Raw genomic sequence first — 15762 nt, 5'->3', positions numbered from 1 at the left:
ACAGACAGCGGGGGCGGGGCGTAGGGAACCCATATGCACCCAGAAATAATTGTCAATTTCCAAGCTTCATGATTTCGGGTAACAATATTCAAATCGAACAAATGTATATTATATTGCTTACTTGTAAATTGCAACATTTACGTGATTTTAACTATTTAATTTTTGGAATGAGGAAGTGGTGGAGGAAGTTCACGTCATAGGTCATACGACCAAGAGTGCCGATTGGCTCAGTTTGGTGACGGCCCCTGTGCCTTATCGTTTGAAAATATTGGGCGGAAGGCCATTTTACGATCGTTTAAGTCTTTATTTGTTTTATCAACAAATTCTGGCATCATTTACTTTAGCAAACATCTTGAACTTTTTTTTATACAAATCACATTTTATAGAGAACAGGAGAAAACTTTCGGTAAGGTTGAGTGTTTATTCGCTTTAGATTCTCGACAACTGACCTGGCTAACGACATCTAACAACAAAGATAGCCAGCGGTCTGCCTGCCACCCTATGTGTTTCGAGCTTGTTTGCTAGCTAACATTAGCTGGCTAACCCGTGTTTATCGGACTCTCATTGTCAGTTTCTAGCTAAGTAAAGGTAATTTCTTGTTTCATAGACATGGCGGCCCAGCGCGTGGCTGAGGACGTTGCGAGAGGAACCAAACAGACAGCCAGGGTTCGGGTCGCGGTGCGCCTACGGCCCTACATGCACATGCAGGACCAGAAGGGCGAGGGGGCCTGCGTAAGAAGACTGGATACGGAGACCCTGGAGATAATCAACTGGAGGAACGCCACAGAGACTCTGCAATACCAGTCAGTGGCTTTTTGCCTGATACAATATCAACCTTTAGTCATCACATGCCAGTTTATTTTAATACTTGATTAAAAAAAAGTGGTTGAACATAGAAGACGGTGTGTTTGGGGACCAGATGGATCACTTGCTTCCTTTCGTGTGTGTGGCACAACATACCACAGGCAACAGACTGTGTCCCTTAAAATTCTGTGGTGGGTTTCAGGTTTGATGTCTTCCACGGTGAGGAGACAACTCAACAGGAGGTGTTCCTCTCCTCAGTGAAGCCCATTCTGCCCCACCTACTGAAAGGACAGAACGCCAGCGTCTTTGCCTACGGCCCAACAGGAGCTGGTATGTCAAAGGGCTCTCATTTCATGTATTCCTTTGAGGGCGATACAAGGTACTGTCAATGAGTTACTGTCACAGACTGATTTCAGGTTAAGCATCAGTACTTTCACTCTCATAAGATTGGCCCTATATGTCCTTCCACTGCATTTATTTTGCTCTTCCATCTTATTTATATCATTGATGTTTCTAGAGCTGCTTATCAGCGCTGTGCGTATATGCAACTTTGACTATACCCTAATGCAACAGTTCTCAGCCTTTACAGGGACCACCAAATCAGTCATAAGTTGCAAAAAAAATTGGGTCAAATTTCTGGTCCGTTTTAGCAGTGAACGTAACATATTAAAGGCATCTTATTACAAATTGGGAAAATATATTTTATGGTCCTTCTGTAGCTCAGTTGGTACAGCATGGCGCTTGTAACGCTAGGGTAGTGGGTTCGATCCCTGGGACCACCCATACGTAGAATGTATGCACACATGACTGTAAGTCGCTTTGGATAAAAGCGTCTGCTAAATGGCATATATAAAACATTAATGCATTCGGTACTGCCCGCGGATCACGGCTTGAAAACCACTGCTCTAATTTGCATTATCAGTAAATGGCTCAACAAGAGTGGTTAGCAGCAATATTTTATATCTGGAAGCATGCTAGAAAACTCCATTATCCACCAGCCAGCACCAACCGCCTGTTCCTCCATCTCCTCACCCAGGGAAGACCCACACTATGCTGGGCAGTCAAGAACAGCCAGGGGTGATCCCACGGGCGGTCCGAGGTGTCTTCAACCTGGTGAAAGCCAAGGAGAGGGAGCACGAAGGCTGGGACTACAGCATCGGCATGTCCTACCTGGAAATATACAACGAGAAGGTAGGACTGGGTGGTCTGATGTTTTATGAAATATGCTTAGCTGGTTTGTTTGGTTATAATTGTTGCTGTTATTTATTGTGATGCATTGTGAGTGCTTTCATGTTTTTGCAAATATGTCCTTAATCAATTTTTCATTCCTCGCCTCAAAACACATCAGGGGAGAACGTTAGAGGGGAGGGACCTTAGATCCTCTCCTCCAATGCATTTTTGAGAATGAGGTGGACACAAAGAATAGAAAGTGAAACGAATGTTGAATCAATGATTTGGTTTTATTGTATTGAGACTTTTTTTGGCAGTATTTTTACATCTCATGGTCGGTCCCTGCCTCCTTCCCTTTTCCAGGTGCTGGACCTGTTGTCCCCCAGTGCTCAGGATCTGCCCATCCGAGAGGACAAGGACAGGAACATCCTCATCCCGGGCCTGACCCACACGCCCCTCTCCTCCTTCTCCAACTTCCACTCTCATTTCATCCCTGCCAGTCTCAACCGCACCACAGCCTCCACCAAGCTCAACCAGCGCTCCAGCCGCAGCCACGCCATTCTACTCATCAAGGTTTCTACACACTCTGACTCGCATAGGTTTATATATTTCCCATGAATGACTTAGTATTAGATGCATAACATGACATAGATGGATTTACATAAGCATCCCTCTGGTTGCTGCTGCTATGCCTGTTGGGACAATCTCGGAGACGTAAAGACATCTGTCTTTAATAGCACCGTCCGTGCTAGTGAATAAGGCAACTCATATTTAGCAGTCTGAACACAGATTTAGATATCTCTGTAGCAGAGCCATAGATGGAGCACGAAATGATTCCCTACCCTCTCCCTTCCTCTTTCCCTCCACTCTCCATACCTTTATCCTTCTCCACTTTTCTCCCTTGCTCCTTCCCCACCATACCTTTATCGTTTTCCCATTCTTCTTTTCCTCCTCAATTATAATGCTTAATTCTAAATGTGGGCCTTGGTAATAATGTCCAACTGACACTAGTGGGAATTTATCGCTTCTCCTTGTGCTTTAAGCAAATTGTCTGAATTACTGTCTGACTGTGTTAAATCTGAATTATTAATTTTGGATTATTTTTAATCTGGATTGTTTGACGCCAGTATCAAATTGGCTGAGAGAGATTTAGCTCAGTACAAATATATAACTTGGCTGATAACTAAAACAACTTGCCCCAGCATCTCGCCCTCTGTCAGCCCATAGTGAACCGAACCATGAACCAACGGTGTCACAGCACACAAATAACAATCCTGGACAGCCTTTCCCAAGTTGTAACCATGCCCATGAAGTGTAGCGGCAGACATTCTATCAAAATGGACAATGAGGTAGCCAGCTCAGCCTCTCGTGAGAATGAAATCAATCCCAAGGTTAGCAATGTTTGTTCTGTCATATGGACGTGGTTTGGGTTTGAGGTCCGATGTTCAGCAAATCAATGTCCTGTGCAAAGTGTGTCTCAAGACAATTGCCACCTGACGTGGCAGCACAACTAACCTCTTCCAGCACCTGAGACAGAAACACGCAGTGGAATGGGAGGAATACGTGAAACTACACAATGCTGATACTTCCAGTTGTCCCACTCCCAAAACGTCTGGTAAAAGACAATAATACCATAGCTGCAGCATTTTCAAACGTCATTCCATATAACAAGAAAAGTTTGAGGAGGAAGGAGATTTATCACATAGCAAAATATATGGTCCCCATCTATACAGTGGAAAAGCCTGGCTTCAAAAAGCTGCTAAACACAATTGATCCCAAATATCAGCTACCAAGCCGCAAGTATTTTGCGGAAGAAGCATTGCCACGGTTATACATTGCTACCTGCGAAAGAGCAGTGGTCGGGATAAAGTACTCAATTTATCATACTTGAGTAAAAGTAATTTACAAATGAAGCACGTGTGTTTAGTAAGTAGAGATGTCCAGAATGCTTTCTTGATAAGTGTGTGAATGTGACCATTTTCCTGTCCTGCTTTTGATTGTCAGGGGGAAGAAAAAAAGTACATTTATTTTCTTTAGGAATGTAGTGAAGTAAAAGTTGTCAGAAAATATAAATAGTAAAGTACACATACTACCGTAATTTCCGGACTATAAGCCGCTACTTTATTCCCACACTTGGAACCTCGCGGTTTATACAATGATGCTGCAAATTTATGGATTTTTCCCGCTTTCACAAGATTCATGCCGGCAAAAAACTGAGCACCGTCACATAGTGTGACGTAAATTGAGCGCGCTCAAACTTCCCATCATTCTGATTACGGTAGTAATTTTGTCACCCTCATCATGGCAAAGACACGGAGAAATGCATATGATGCAGCTTTCAAGTTGAAGGCGATCGATCTGGCTGTTGGAAAAGGAAATAGAGCTGCTGCACAGGAGCTTGGCTTTAATGAGTCGATGATAAGACTTTCTAAACAGCAGCGTGAGGAACTGACTCAGTGCAAAAAGACAAGAAAAGCTTTCAGAGGGAAGAAAAGCAGTTGGCCCAAAGTATTTGCAGCCACTCGACATCAGTGTAAATCGTGCATTTAAGGTGGCGCTCCTTGTTCAGTGGGAGGCTTGGATGACAAGTGGGGAGAAATCCTTCACTAAAACGGGCCGCATGCGAAGAGCAACTTATGGTCAAGTCTGCCAGTGGGTCCTGACAGCGTGGAGCATTGTCAAAAAATCCACTATCCGCTACGGGTTTCGAAAGGCTGGACTGCTGCGTGTTGAAGGGGCAGCATGAGCTCAGCGGGGTATTTGCCTCCGGATGAAAGTGACGAGAGCGACAATGAAAACGATCCAACATCGGATGAAGCAATTCTGAGGCTATTCAACTCCGACACCGAAGGAGATGACTTCAGTGGTTTCAGTGCACAGGAGGAGGAAGATGGTGACCAATGACTTTACTGGTAGGCTACTGTTTAATTTGTTACAAGCCGTGTTTCGTTTAAAGGCTGTGTAAAGTTCATTTGTTTCAATGTACCGGTAGGCACCTGCGGCTTATAGACATGTGCGGCTTATTTATGTACAAAATACATATTTTTTTAAATAATTCAGTGGGTGCGGTTTATAGTCCAGCAATTACGGTACTTAAGTAAAAATGATTTAAAGTACTACTTAAGTACTTTAGCCAGCTTCTCTGTGACTCTTTCGCAGTGGTGTAATGTGTCGTACTTTTTCCACCACAGCCGCTCTATGGTCGAGCAGAACGTTGGAGCCATATCTAAGCTTGACAGTCCAGTATATAAATGAAGAATGGACATTGCTAAATGTGTGCCTCTAGACATACTTCCCCGATAACCATACGGGTGAAATTATAGCCCAGGGTCTCGAAGACGCACTGGCATGGAAGCTGACCGAAGACAAATGGTGTGCATGATAAAAGCATTGCGCTTGAACAAGTGGACCCGTCTGCAGTGCTTTGAACACAGGCTTCCCCTCGCTATCGTTAAGTGCGACATTGGATAATGAAAATGCATTCAAAAAATGAATCTTCAGACCAGCTGTAGAATTATTCTTTTTTTAAATTATAATAATAATTTACCTTTGTAGCTTGTTGTAATTCTACCAATCCAATAGAAAATTAACCACAGGCATGTTTAAAGAATAACAACATGGACTAAATGTAATTGATTTGATATCTTTTCAATCAACACAATTAAATATGTAAACATATAGGCCTGTGCAAACAGCTACAATGGTCAAACATTCCTAAACAATGTAGTAGTAGTACTATACAAGGTGATAAGTTTTTGCCAATGTGTTTTTTGTCAAATAGAAATAAGGCCTATCAAAACCTGTTACATCACGATGTGTGGGAATGCTGTATTTGTTACATGACTAAAAATGTTGCCATTCTAAATATTATTTTTGTTTCTTAAAAAAAAGAAATATACAGAGAATGGTTTGAAAGACCCTCGGATTGACCGTGCCATCGGGGTATGCAAAAAGGTTGTCATCAGCTTCAAAAATAGCAGAGATATGGTTTTGGTACAGGCTGTGCTCAATCTACCAACTCAGAGTCCTAACCAGGTGGGGTTCAAGACAGAAGATGATTGAACGAGTCCTGAAGCAGGAGAAGGCCATAGCACGGGTCATGGGCTCCGAGAAGAAAAGCAGGCACCAGGTGCCCAGCTGGCAGCATATCAAGGTTTTTGAGTCAGTTCATCTGTGCAACACCACCTGCAGCCAGGGGAGGGTGAGAACTGTCTCGCAAAGCAAACCAAGAGCGCCACACTGGAGTATCTAAATGACAAGTACAGTATGATGACCCTGCCACAGATGACCACCTGGATATGGCTTCATTCAATCAATCAAATGTAGTTATAAAGCCCTTCTTGCATCAGCTGATGTCAAAGTGCTGTACAGAAACCCAGCCTAAAACCCCCAAACGGCAAGCAATGCAGGTGTAGAAGCAGAACCGGACCCCCGGTCCAGGAGAAAATACTTGGCAGACGACAAGGTTGAGGGCATCAAACGAAGAGCTGTTTTGGAGCTCCAGTCTCTGCTAGCGGAGTAGAGCACACCTCAGCCTGCCACAGCTCTGCATGTGCGCCTAGAAGCTGAACCTGTGGCTAAGAAGAGCAAGAAAATACTTGCATCTTCAAGAAGACCGTAACGTCTGCCTCCCAGTCAGAGGATGACACCATCAAAACTGAGCTGTCAAGCTAATTGATGTCCCCTGACACAGACCCAAGACTGAGCGATCTTGCAAAGAAGTACCTATGCCCCTTCAGATAGGGTCTTCAGCACAGCTGGAAACATTGTAACATGCCATAGGACATGCCCCAAACCAGAATCGGTCGACAGACTTGAGTTCCTCTCCAGAAACCTATAGGAGCAAAGTAGAATATTGTTTTGTTTGACAGAAATGTAGTATTTGTTTTATTTTGCACATTTTCAGGGATACATGAGGCATGTTTTCATATTTAAAAAATCTTATGCTCAATGACAGCCTGGCAAGTGATGGTGTTCATTTGTTTATTTTGCACATATAGGCTTAATTGATACAGAAAGACAAGTGGCATTATTTCTTTATTCATTTTAATGAAGAAAACACTTATTTTAATTGTCTTTTTTATTTAGAAAAAAACACACAAATCGAGATACACAGTACAATCGGAAAGTATTCAGACCACTTGACTTTTTCCACATTTAGTTGCAGCCTTATTCTAAATTTCTTTACATTAGATTTGTTAGGCAAAAAAAACAAACACAATACCTCATAATGACAAAGTAAAAACTGTTTTTCTTTTGTGCAAAGGGAAGCTACTTTGAACAATATCAAATATATAATATATTTTGATATGTTGAACACGTTTTTGGTACTACATGATTCCATCTGTGTAATTTCATAATTTTGATGTTTTCACTATTATTCTACAATGTAGAAAATAGTAAAAATAAAGAGAACCCATGAATGAGTCCAAACTTTTGACTGGTACTGTAGGTTGTCACTCAATTAATAAAGCCTGATGTCACGGAAACCGTTTTAGCATTTGAATGTTAAAGGTTCCACACAGACGTGCAAGATCAGGAACAGGCTGCCTACTTCACGTTGGGCGCAGTGCGCGGTCTGACTAGGCAGGCTACTGATATTCCCTGGGGTTGTTTGGTATATAAAATTACTTGTAGATCAATGACTGTCAACACAGTTGCATGCTTAATTTGACACTGAAGGAGAGCACGCAACTTGCCAAACTAGCTTATTTTTTACATTTACATTTAAGTCATTTAGCAGACGCTCTTATCCAGAGCGACTTACAAATTGGTGCATTCTTTTAGAAGGATGGAAGGTAATATAAGCAAAATGAGTGAATCTGTTAATGGTAATGTTTAAATAGATTTTCTGACTGAACAATCGGGGACCGATGCGTGTTGGTGAGTCCTTACATCCATATAATTTTTGCTAATGAGTTCAGTGACCAGTGTCCCATTGCCTGCATAAGAGATGTTAAGCAACCTAAATACCATCCATGCATTATTACAAATACATTTTAGGGATTTTAATGAGCATAATTTCATGTCTGATCTGGGGTTGTGTGACGGGCATTGCCATCGATCTCTGACTCGGATCAGGCCCTAAATTGTTTCACTTCTCTAACATTGTTGCAAATCAGAGCCCTGCATGGACATTCATTTTAAGCCCTACCCATGCCCGCAATGTTCAGGACCTACCTACCCAGGCCCAATTGCTTCTGCCAAATTTAAGGCCCTGCCCGAAATACAAAATAACTTTGTTAGTTCCTCTCTGTCAGTCACGCTCTGCTCATGGCGGCTCTGTTTCTGTGAGTATCCATATCTCAATGACTAGACATTCGAGAGCAGTTGGCTCCTTTCGTCACTCTAAACTCTGACAAAACTCAAAGAACCTTATTTTCTGAGAAATAATCTCTCCTGTGCTATATTTGATGAGGTTGAAGCACTTCTGACACCAAGTTATGATCTTAGTCAGATATCACTGTACTGTGCAGCGAATCAAGCAAATGGCTTAGCTTCAAAATGTTAGTGATACCTATTGATGCAAAAACAGGCCCTATCCGTCCCTAACCCAATGTATAATGTCGGGTTCAGGTAACAGATAAGCATGCTTCGTATAAAATAAAACTTAGAAAAATGATAGGCCATCTATTTGAAAGAATAGTTTCTGGAAATTCTTCTAATTCCAGGAGAGGGAGTCCTTTATTCACCTCAAAAGTGACTGTAAATAATGAATGAACTCTCATATACACATTCACTATTTTTATTTCAACCATTTCATATGATGCAGCACTCTGCCCCACTTATTGCAGAATTGTTTACCTATATTTTTAACTTGACAGTTGTTCCTACGATCTTGAAAGCTGAACATGTACTCTCCCTACACGAAGGAGATGATCCTTCTGACTTAGATAAATTGAACCATATTTATCTTGGCTTTCCAAAGTTTTAGAATCCCTGCCCAACTCTCAGCTAATATTCTTTTTTCTCTCTCATCCTATTCTAAATGTGCACCGTTTTAGAGCTGGTCATGGTACCGTTTCAGCTGCTACGCTTGTTCTAGATGTGTTAAATTGCTTAGATCATAAAAAAAACTTTGCTGCCTTATTTATAGACATTTCCAAGGTATTTGACACTTGACCATTACATTCTCATTCAAAGGCTGACTGAAATAGGCCTAGATCAGTTCTCAAACTGAAGCCTATCTGTCAGATCGGACACATTGCGTGATTTCTGATGGTGTAAACCAAAGTCTAGTTTCGGGTATATTACAAAAGGTGTAACGCTGGGATCGGTATTGGGACGTGTTCTCTAAACTATTTATATGAATAATATTGATCTCTGTTTATAATATTAATTTCTATTCAGAAGACTCTTATCTATGCTATTGCCCAAACTGTTGACCAGGCTATGTTACAAAAAGTTGGTTTAAAACTTACAGTGCCTTCAGAAAGTATTCACACCCCTTGACTTATTCTGCATTTTGTAACAAAGTGGGATTGAATTAGCTTTTTTTCTCTCAATGATCTACACAAAATTATCATGTCAAAGTGGAAGAAAAATGTAACATTTGTTAAAATTACGATTCTTTAAAAAAAATGTATTAAGAAAAACACTCTTGATTAAATAAGTTTTCAAACCCGAGTGTTAGAATCACATTTGGTAGCGATTACAGCTGTGAGTCTTTCTTGGTAACCCTCTAAGCGCTTTGCACACCTGGATTATACAATTGTTTTATTTTAAACCTTCTTCAAGCTCTGTCAAGGTGATTGGTGAGCATTGCTAGAGAGCAATTTTCAAGTCTTGCCAATTTTAAGTCGAAACTGTAACTAAGCTACTCACTAACATTCAATGTCGTCTTTGTAAGCTATTCCAGTGCGTATTTGTCCTTGTGTTTTAGGATATTGTCCTGCTGAAAGGTGTTTGTTTCCAAATGTCTGTTGGAAAGCAGACTGAACCAGGTTTTCCTCTAGGATATTTGCCTGTGCTTAGATATATTCAGTTTCTTTCTATCCTAAAACACTCCCTAGTCCTTGCTGATGACAAGCATACCCATATGAAGAGTGGTACTTAGTGATGTGTTGGATTTGCCCCAAACATAACTCTTCATATTCAAGACATAAAGTTAATTTCTTTGACACATTATTTGAAGTTTTACTTTAGTGCCTTATTGCATGTTTTGGAATATTATTGATTCTGTACAGGGTTCTCTCTTTTCACTCTGTCAATTAGGTTATGGAGTAACTACACTGAACAAAATAATAATTTAACATGTAAAGTGTTGGTCTTAAAGGCACTGAAATAACAGATCCCAGAAATGTTCCATGTGCACAAAAAGCTTATTTCAAATGTTGTGCACGAGTTTCCTTACATCGCTGTTAGTGAGAATTTCTCCTTTGCCAAGATGGCCCATCCACCTGACGGGTGTTTCATATCAATAGGCTGATTAAACAGCATGATCATTACACAGGTGCACCTTGTGCTGGAGACCATAATAGGCCACTCTAAAATGTGCAGTTTTGTCACACCACAATGCCACAGATGTCTCAAGTTTGAGGGAGTGTGCCATTGGCATGTTGACTGCAGGAATGTCCTCCAGAGCTGTTGCCAGATAGTTGGCTTGTTCTCATTAAAGACCCGTAGATCACTTCATTACTACCTTTTTTGTTTGCCAAACTATACAAGCTTCCCACTTACCTTAGTTCTTAAAGTATAAAAACATGACATAAGCAACCCTGTGAACAGGTTTGGTAACTCTTGAGGTTCCTCGGGTCTCTACCGAACTAGGTAAATCCACTTTTAGTTTTAACACTCCACATTTTTGGAATCGTTTACAAAAATGCATTATGTTTGGATTTGCTCAGTTTAAAACTGACAAATGAGTTTATGAGGTGTTCAATTGTTTTGATTGACTTTTGATAACTTGTTTGTGATTGCTGTGATTGATCTAGTGTACTTCGTATTGTATCTTGTAGTTTTATATTTTCTTTTATGTCCTCAGGGCACGATTGAAAATGAGACACCTGGTCTCAATTGAGCTTCCCTGAATAAATACAAGTTAATCATTCCTTCTGCCTCTCTCCAGGTGGTGCGTACACAGCGCAACCCCCCGCACCGGCAGCAGACAGGCAAGCTCTACCTCGTGGACCTGGCCGGCTCGGAGGACAACCGGCGTACGGGCAACAAGGGCATCCGCCTAAAGGAGAGCGGTGCCATCAACCTCTCCCTCTTCACCCTCAGCAAGGTGGTGGACTCGCTCAACGCGGGCGGCGGCGGGCGTGTGCCCTACCGTGACAGCAAGCTGACAAGGCTTCTGCAGGACTCGCTGGGCGGCTCGTCCCACTCGGTCATGATCACCAACATCGCACCCGAGTACACATACTACTTTGAAACCTTCACAGCACTCAACTTTGCCGCCAAGTCCAAGCAGATCGTCAACAAGCCCTTCGTACGGGAGACGGTGACCGTGCCATCTGTACAAGGTGAGAAAGGGGCGATTATATTATGGGCCCGTTCATTGCAGGCAGCAAGTAATATGGCACAGCACAATTGTAGATTTGGATGGATTCAAGTTTTGACAAGAACCCTGGTTCCCTGAACCCTGGTGCCTTTTTTCCTGGTGGTTCTTACTGTTTGACATAAAATTGTACTAATCACAAATTAAACTTTAATTATTATTTTTTCTTTTTCTTTTAGACAGCCATGTATTTATTAATGACTCCATTATACAATCATACAATCAATTTGACAAAGTTCTTGCCAATCTAACTTCCAAACAACATAAAGTTAATAATTAATTTGAATGGTATATCTCTACTGATGAACTGGGTAAATCAAGATGTAGCCTCGGTCTATTCACAATACAGGTGAATGCATATTATTCCAATGGAGTGTGTGCGTGCATTGAGTTGAGCTTGTTTTAGCTACAGATTACTAACAATCCCTCCCATTTAGGACTTCTTATATTGGCAACTATTAGAACATATATTATTTTATTGTACTGATCAACAACATTTACATAGAAGCATTCATTTTATAGAAGTGTCTGCAGTCTCTTTTAATAAAGTAATGACTCATTTACAAGGCAGAATGTGGCTGTCGAATCTGACTGTGCTTATGGAATCTAGTAGAAGCCAGATGGAGTTGAGGTAGACTAAGAAGTGATTAGATTTTTTTGTGACGAGGGAGACGAGTTAATAACGTTTGGTCACAATCAGCTTTGACGTCAACGTATTTTGTTATGCATATTATCACAAAAAAGTACTAGGGAAGTGAATTCCGCTGTAAGCTAGCAAGGAAAGTTAGCTTCCATTTTTAATTGTAGCCTTGCGGTATCGTCTTGCATCATAAAAGTGTTCTAGGCTCTATGGACATTGTTTTGCCTACAGTAATGAACAGTTTCTACATGTTGTGGTGCATTATTCATGTGTGATAACTTCTGTGCAGCGTGACTGAGCTAACAATGCAGCCTAGACAGCTCTAGCAATGATTGAGTAAATGGAGCAGGCACTTATTCACAACAGGGAATAAGCTGGGAGGGGACCCTCTTACCAATATTTTTTTTTTTTACTGAGAACTTTGATAAAGTTTACATTATATACAAACCCAACTTGGCGTGAGAATGCGCTTATCCTCCCACAAACTTTAGATAATGTGTACATACAGTTTATAGTGGGAGATGTATTACGTCGCAGGGCAAAAGTAGTAGCCTTGTGCAAATGGGGAATATATGACTCTTAGGTAGCCTAGCTAAATATAATAAGATGCAAACATTTGCCGTTAGTGAGAAGAGTGAAACTTAATTTTTTTGCCTTTGCATTCCAAAATAATTAGAAAAATACATTTCCATGACCATTGCAGAATAAATTCCTCACCTTTTGTGACTGGTGGTTTCATAGGCTACTTGCGAAGTAGTCTGTAGGCTTACAACAAGTTAGTAGGCTATCATTCGTCCCATCTCTCATTTAATTGGACCCACGTCACAGTAGGAAATTAGATAAGCTATTTCAAGTATTTTGCTCTATGCGATCCAATCCGAAGCGCAGTTTAATGCTTGAATAATGTTTCACCCTTTCCATTGACATTTGTAAGCCAGACCTACAGTTGAAGTCGGAAGTTTACATACACTTAGGTTGGAGTCATTAAAACTAGTTTTTCTACCACTCCACAAATTTCTTGTTAACAAACTATAGTTTTGGCAAGTCGGCTAGGACATCTCCTTTGTGCATGACACAAATTATTTTCCCAACAATTGTTTACAGACAGATTATTTCACTGATTATTCACTGTATCACAATTCCAGTGGGTCTGAAGTTTACATACACTAAGTTGACTTTGCCTTTAAACAGCTTGGAAAATTCCAGAGAATTATGTCATGGCTTTAGAAGCTTCTCGATAGGCTAATTTACATAATTTTTGTCAATTGGAGGTGTACCTGTGGATGCATTTCAAGGCCTACCTTCAATCTCGGTGCAGCTTTGCTTGACATCATGGGGAAATTAAAAAAGAAATCCTCTAAGACCTCAGAAGGAGGTCTACAATTGTCCAAGTCTGGTTCATCCTTGAGAGCAATTTCCAAACGCCTGAAGGTACCACGTTCATCTGTATAAACACCATGGGACCACGCAGCCATCATACTGCTCAGGAAGGAGATGCGTTCTGTCTCCTAGAGATGAACGTACTTTGGAGTGGAAAGTGCAAATCAATCCCAGAACAACAGCAAAGAACCTTGTGAAGATGCTGGAGGAAACCGGTACAAATGTGTATCTATATTCACAGTAAAACAAGTCCTATATCGACATAACCTGAAAGGCTGCTCAGTAAGGAAGAAGCCACTGCTCCTAAACCACCATAAAAAAGCCAGACTACGGTTTGCAACTGCACATGGGGACAAAGATCGTACTTTTTAGAGAAATGTCCTCTGGTCTGATGAAACAAAAATGGAACTGCTTGGCCATAATGACCATCGTTATGTTTGGAGGAATAAAGGGGGAGGCGTGCAAGCCGAAGAACATCTCAAATGATGCTGCCACCCCCGTGCTTCACATGTTGTGGGAGTGCTTTGCTGCAGGAGGGACTGGTGCACTTCACAAAATAGATGCGATCATTGTAGGGAAATGATGTGGATATATCGAAGCAACATTTGAAGACATCAGTCAGGTTGTTAAAGCTTGGTAGCAAATTGGTCTTCCAAATGGACAATGACCCCAAGCATACTTACAAGGTTGTGGCAAAATGGCTTAATGACAACAAAGTCAAGGTACTGGAGTGGCCATCACAAAGCCCTGACCTCAGTCCCATTGGAACATTTGTGGGCAGAACTGAAAAGGCTCGTGCGAGCAAGGAGGCCTACAAATCTGACTCAGTTACACCAGCTCTGTCAGGAGGAATGGGCCAAAAATCACCCAACTTATTGTGGGAATCTTGTGGAAGGCTACCCGAAACACTTGACCCAAGTTAAACAATTTAAAGGCAATGCTACCAAATACTAATTGAGTGTATGCAAACTTCTGAGCCACTGGGAATGTGTTGAAAGAAATATAAGCTCAAATAAATCACTCTCTACTATTATTCTGACATTTCACTTTATTTAAAATAAAGTGGTGATCCTAACTGACCTAAAACAGAATTTTTACTAGGATTAATTGTCAGGAAGTTTGAAAAACTGAGTTTTTAAAGTATTTGGCTAAGGTGTATGTAAACTTCCGACTAACTATACATATGAATATTATAATGTCAAGTTTCTTGTGCAGACAATATTTAATATCTAAGCATAATACATACATACATACATACATACATACATACATACATACATACATACATACATACATACATACATACATACATACATACATACATACATACATACATACATACATACATACATACATACATACATACATACATACATACATACATACATACATACATACATACATACATACATACATACATACATACATACATACATACATACATACATACATACATACATACATACATACATACATACATACATACATACATACATACATACATACATACATACATACATACATACATACATACATACATACATACATACATACATACATACACATACATACATACATACATACATACATACATACATACATACATACATACATTTGCAAGAAAGTATGTGAACCCGTTGGAATTACCTGGACTTCTGCATAAATTGGTCAAACAATGTGATCTAATCTTCCAGTAAGTCACAACAGACAATCACATTCTGCTTAAACTAATAACACACAAATTGTTGTGTTTTTCTTGCCTATTTTGAATAAATAATTTAAACATTCACAGTGTAGGTTGGGAAAAAATGGTGAATATCTAGGCTATTGACTTCTCCAAACGCTAATTGGAGTCAGCTAACCTGGAGTCCAATCAATGAGACGAGGTTGTTGATGTTGGTTATAAAATATAATGCAATATAAACAACTCACAATGTGAGTCTGCTATTCACAAGAAGCATTTCCTGATGTGAACCATGCCTCTAACAAAAGAGATCTCAGAAGACCCAAAATTAAGATTCGTTGACTTTCATAAAGCTGGAAAGGGTTACAAAAGTATCTCTAAAAGCATTGATGTTCATCAGTACACGGTAAGACAAATTGTCTGTAAATGGAGAAAGTTTAGCACAGTTGCTTCTCTCTCTAGGAGTGGCTGTCCTGCAAAGATGGCTACAAGAGCACAGCGCAAAATGCTGAATGAAGTTAAGAAGAATCATAGTGTCAGCTAAAGACTTACACAGATCTCACATGCGAACATCTCTGACGAGTC

At 40.5% G+C, this 15762-nt stretch overlaps 1 protein-coding gene across 1 annotated transcript in view; it reads left to right on the top strand.

Moving 5' to 3' along the window:
- The first annotated feature begins 204 nt into the window (after window positions 1-204).
- kif22 (kinesin family member 22) overlaps window positions 205-15762 on the top strand; it is a 59126-nt gene continuing 43568 nt past the window's right edge. Inside the window, exons 1-6 of the mRNA XM_046369384.1 lie at window positions 205-406; window positions 608-803; window positions 1007-1134; window positions 1841-1995; window positions 2338-2547; window positions 11042-11438. Of these exons, the coding sequence (XP_046225340.1) occupies window positions 610-803; window positions 1007-1134; window positions 1841-1995; window positions 2338-2547; window positions 11042-11438 (1084 nt within the window). The 5' untranslated portion in view covers window positions 205-406; window positions 608-609. The remainder of the gene's footprint in view (window positions 407-607; window positions 804-1006; window positions 1135-1840; window positions 1996-2337; window positions 2548-11041; window positions 11439-15762) is intronic.

This window comes from Oncorhynchus gorbuscha, linkage group LG11, assembly GCF_021184085.1.
Source record: "Oncorhynchus gorbuscha isolate QuinsamMale2020 ecotype Even-year linkage group LG11, OgorEven_v1.0, whole genome shotgun sequence".
NCBI lineage: Eukaryota > Metazoa > Chordata > Actinopteri > Salmoniformes > Salmonidae > Oncorhynchus > Oncorhynchus gorbuscha.
Note: the sequence above shows the minus strand (reverse complement) of the source record. Positions and strands in the feature narration are given on the sequence as shown.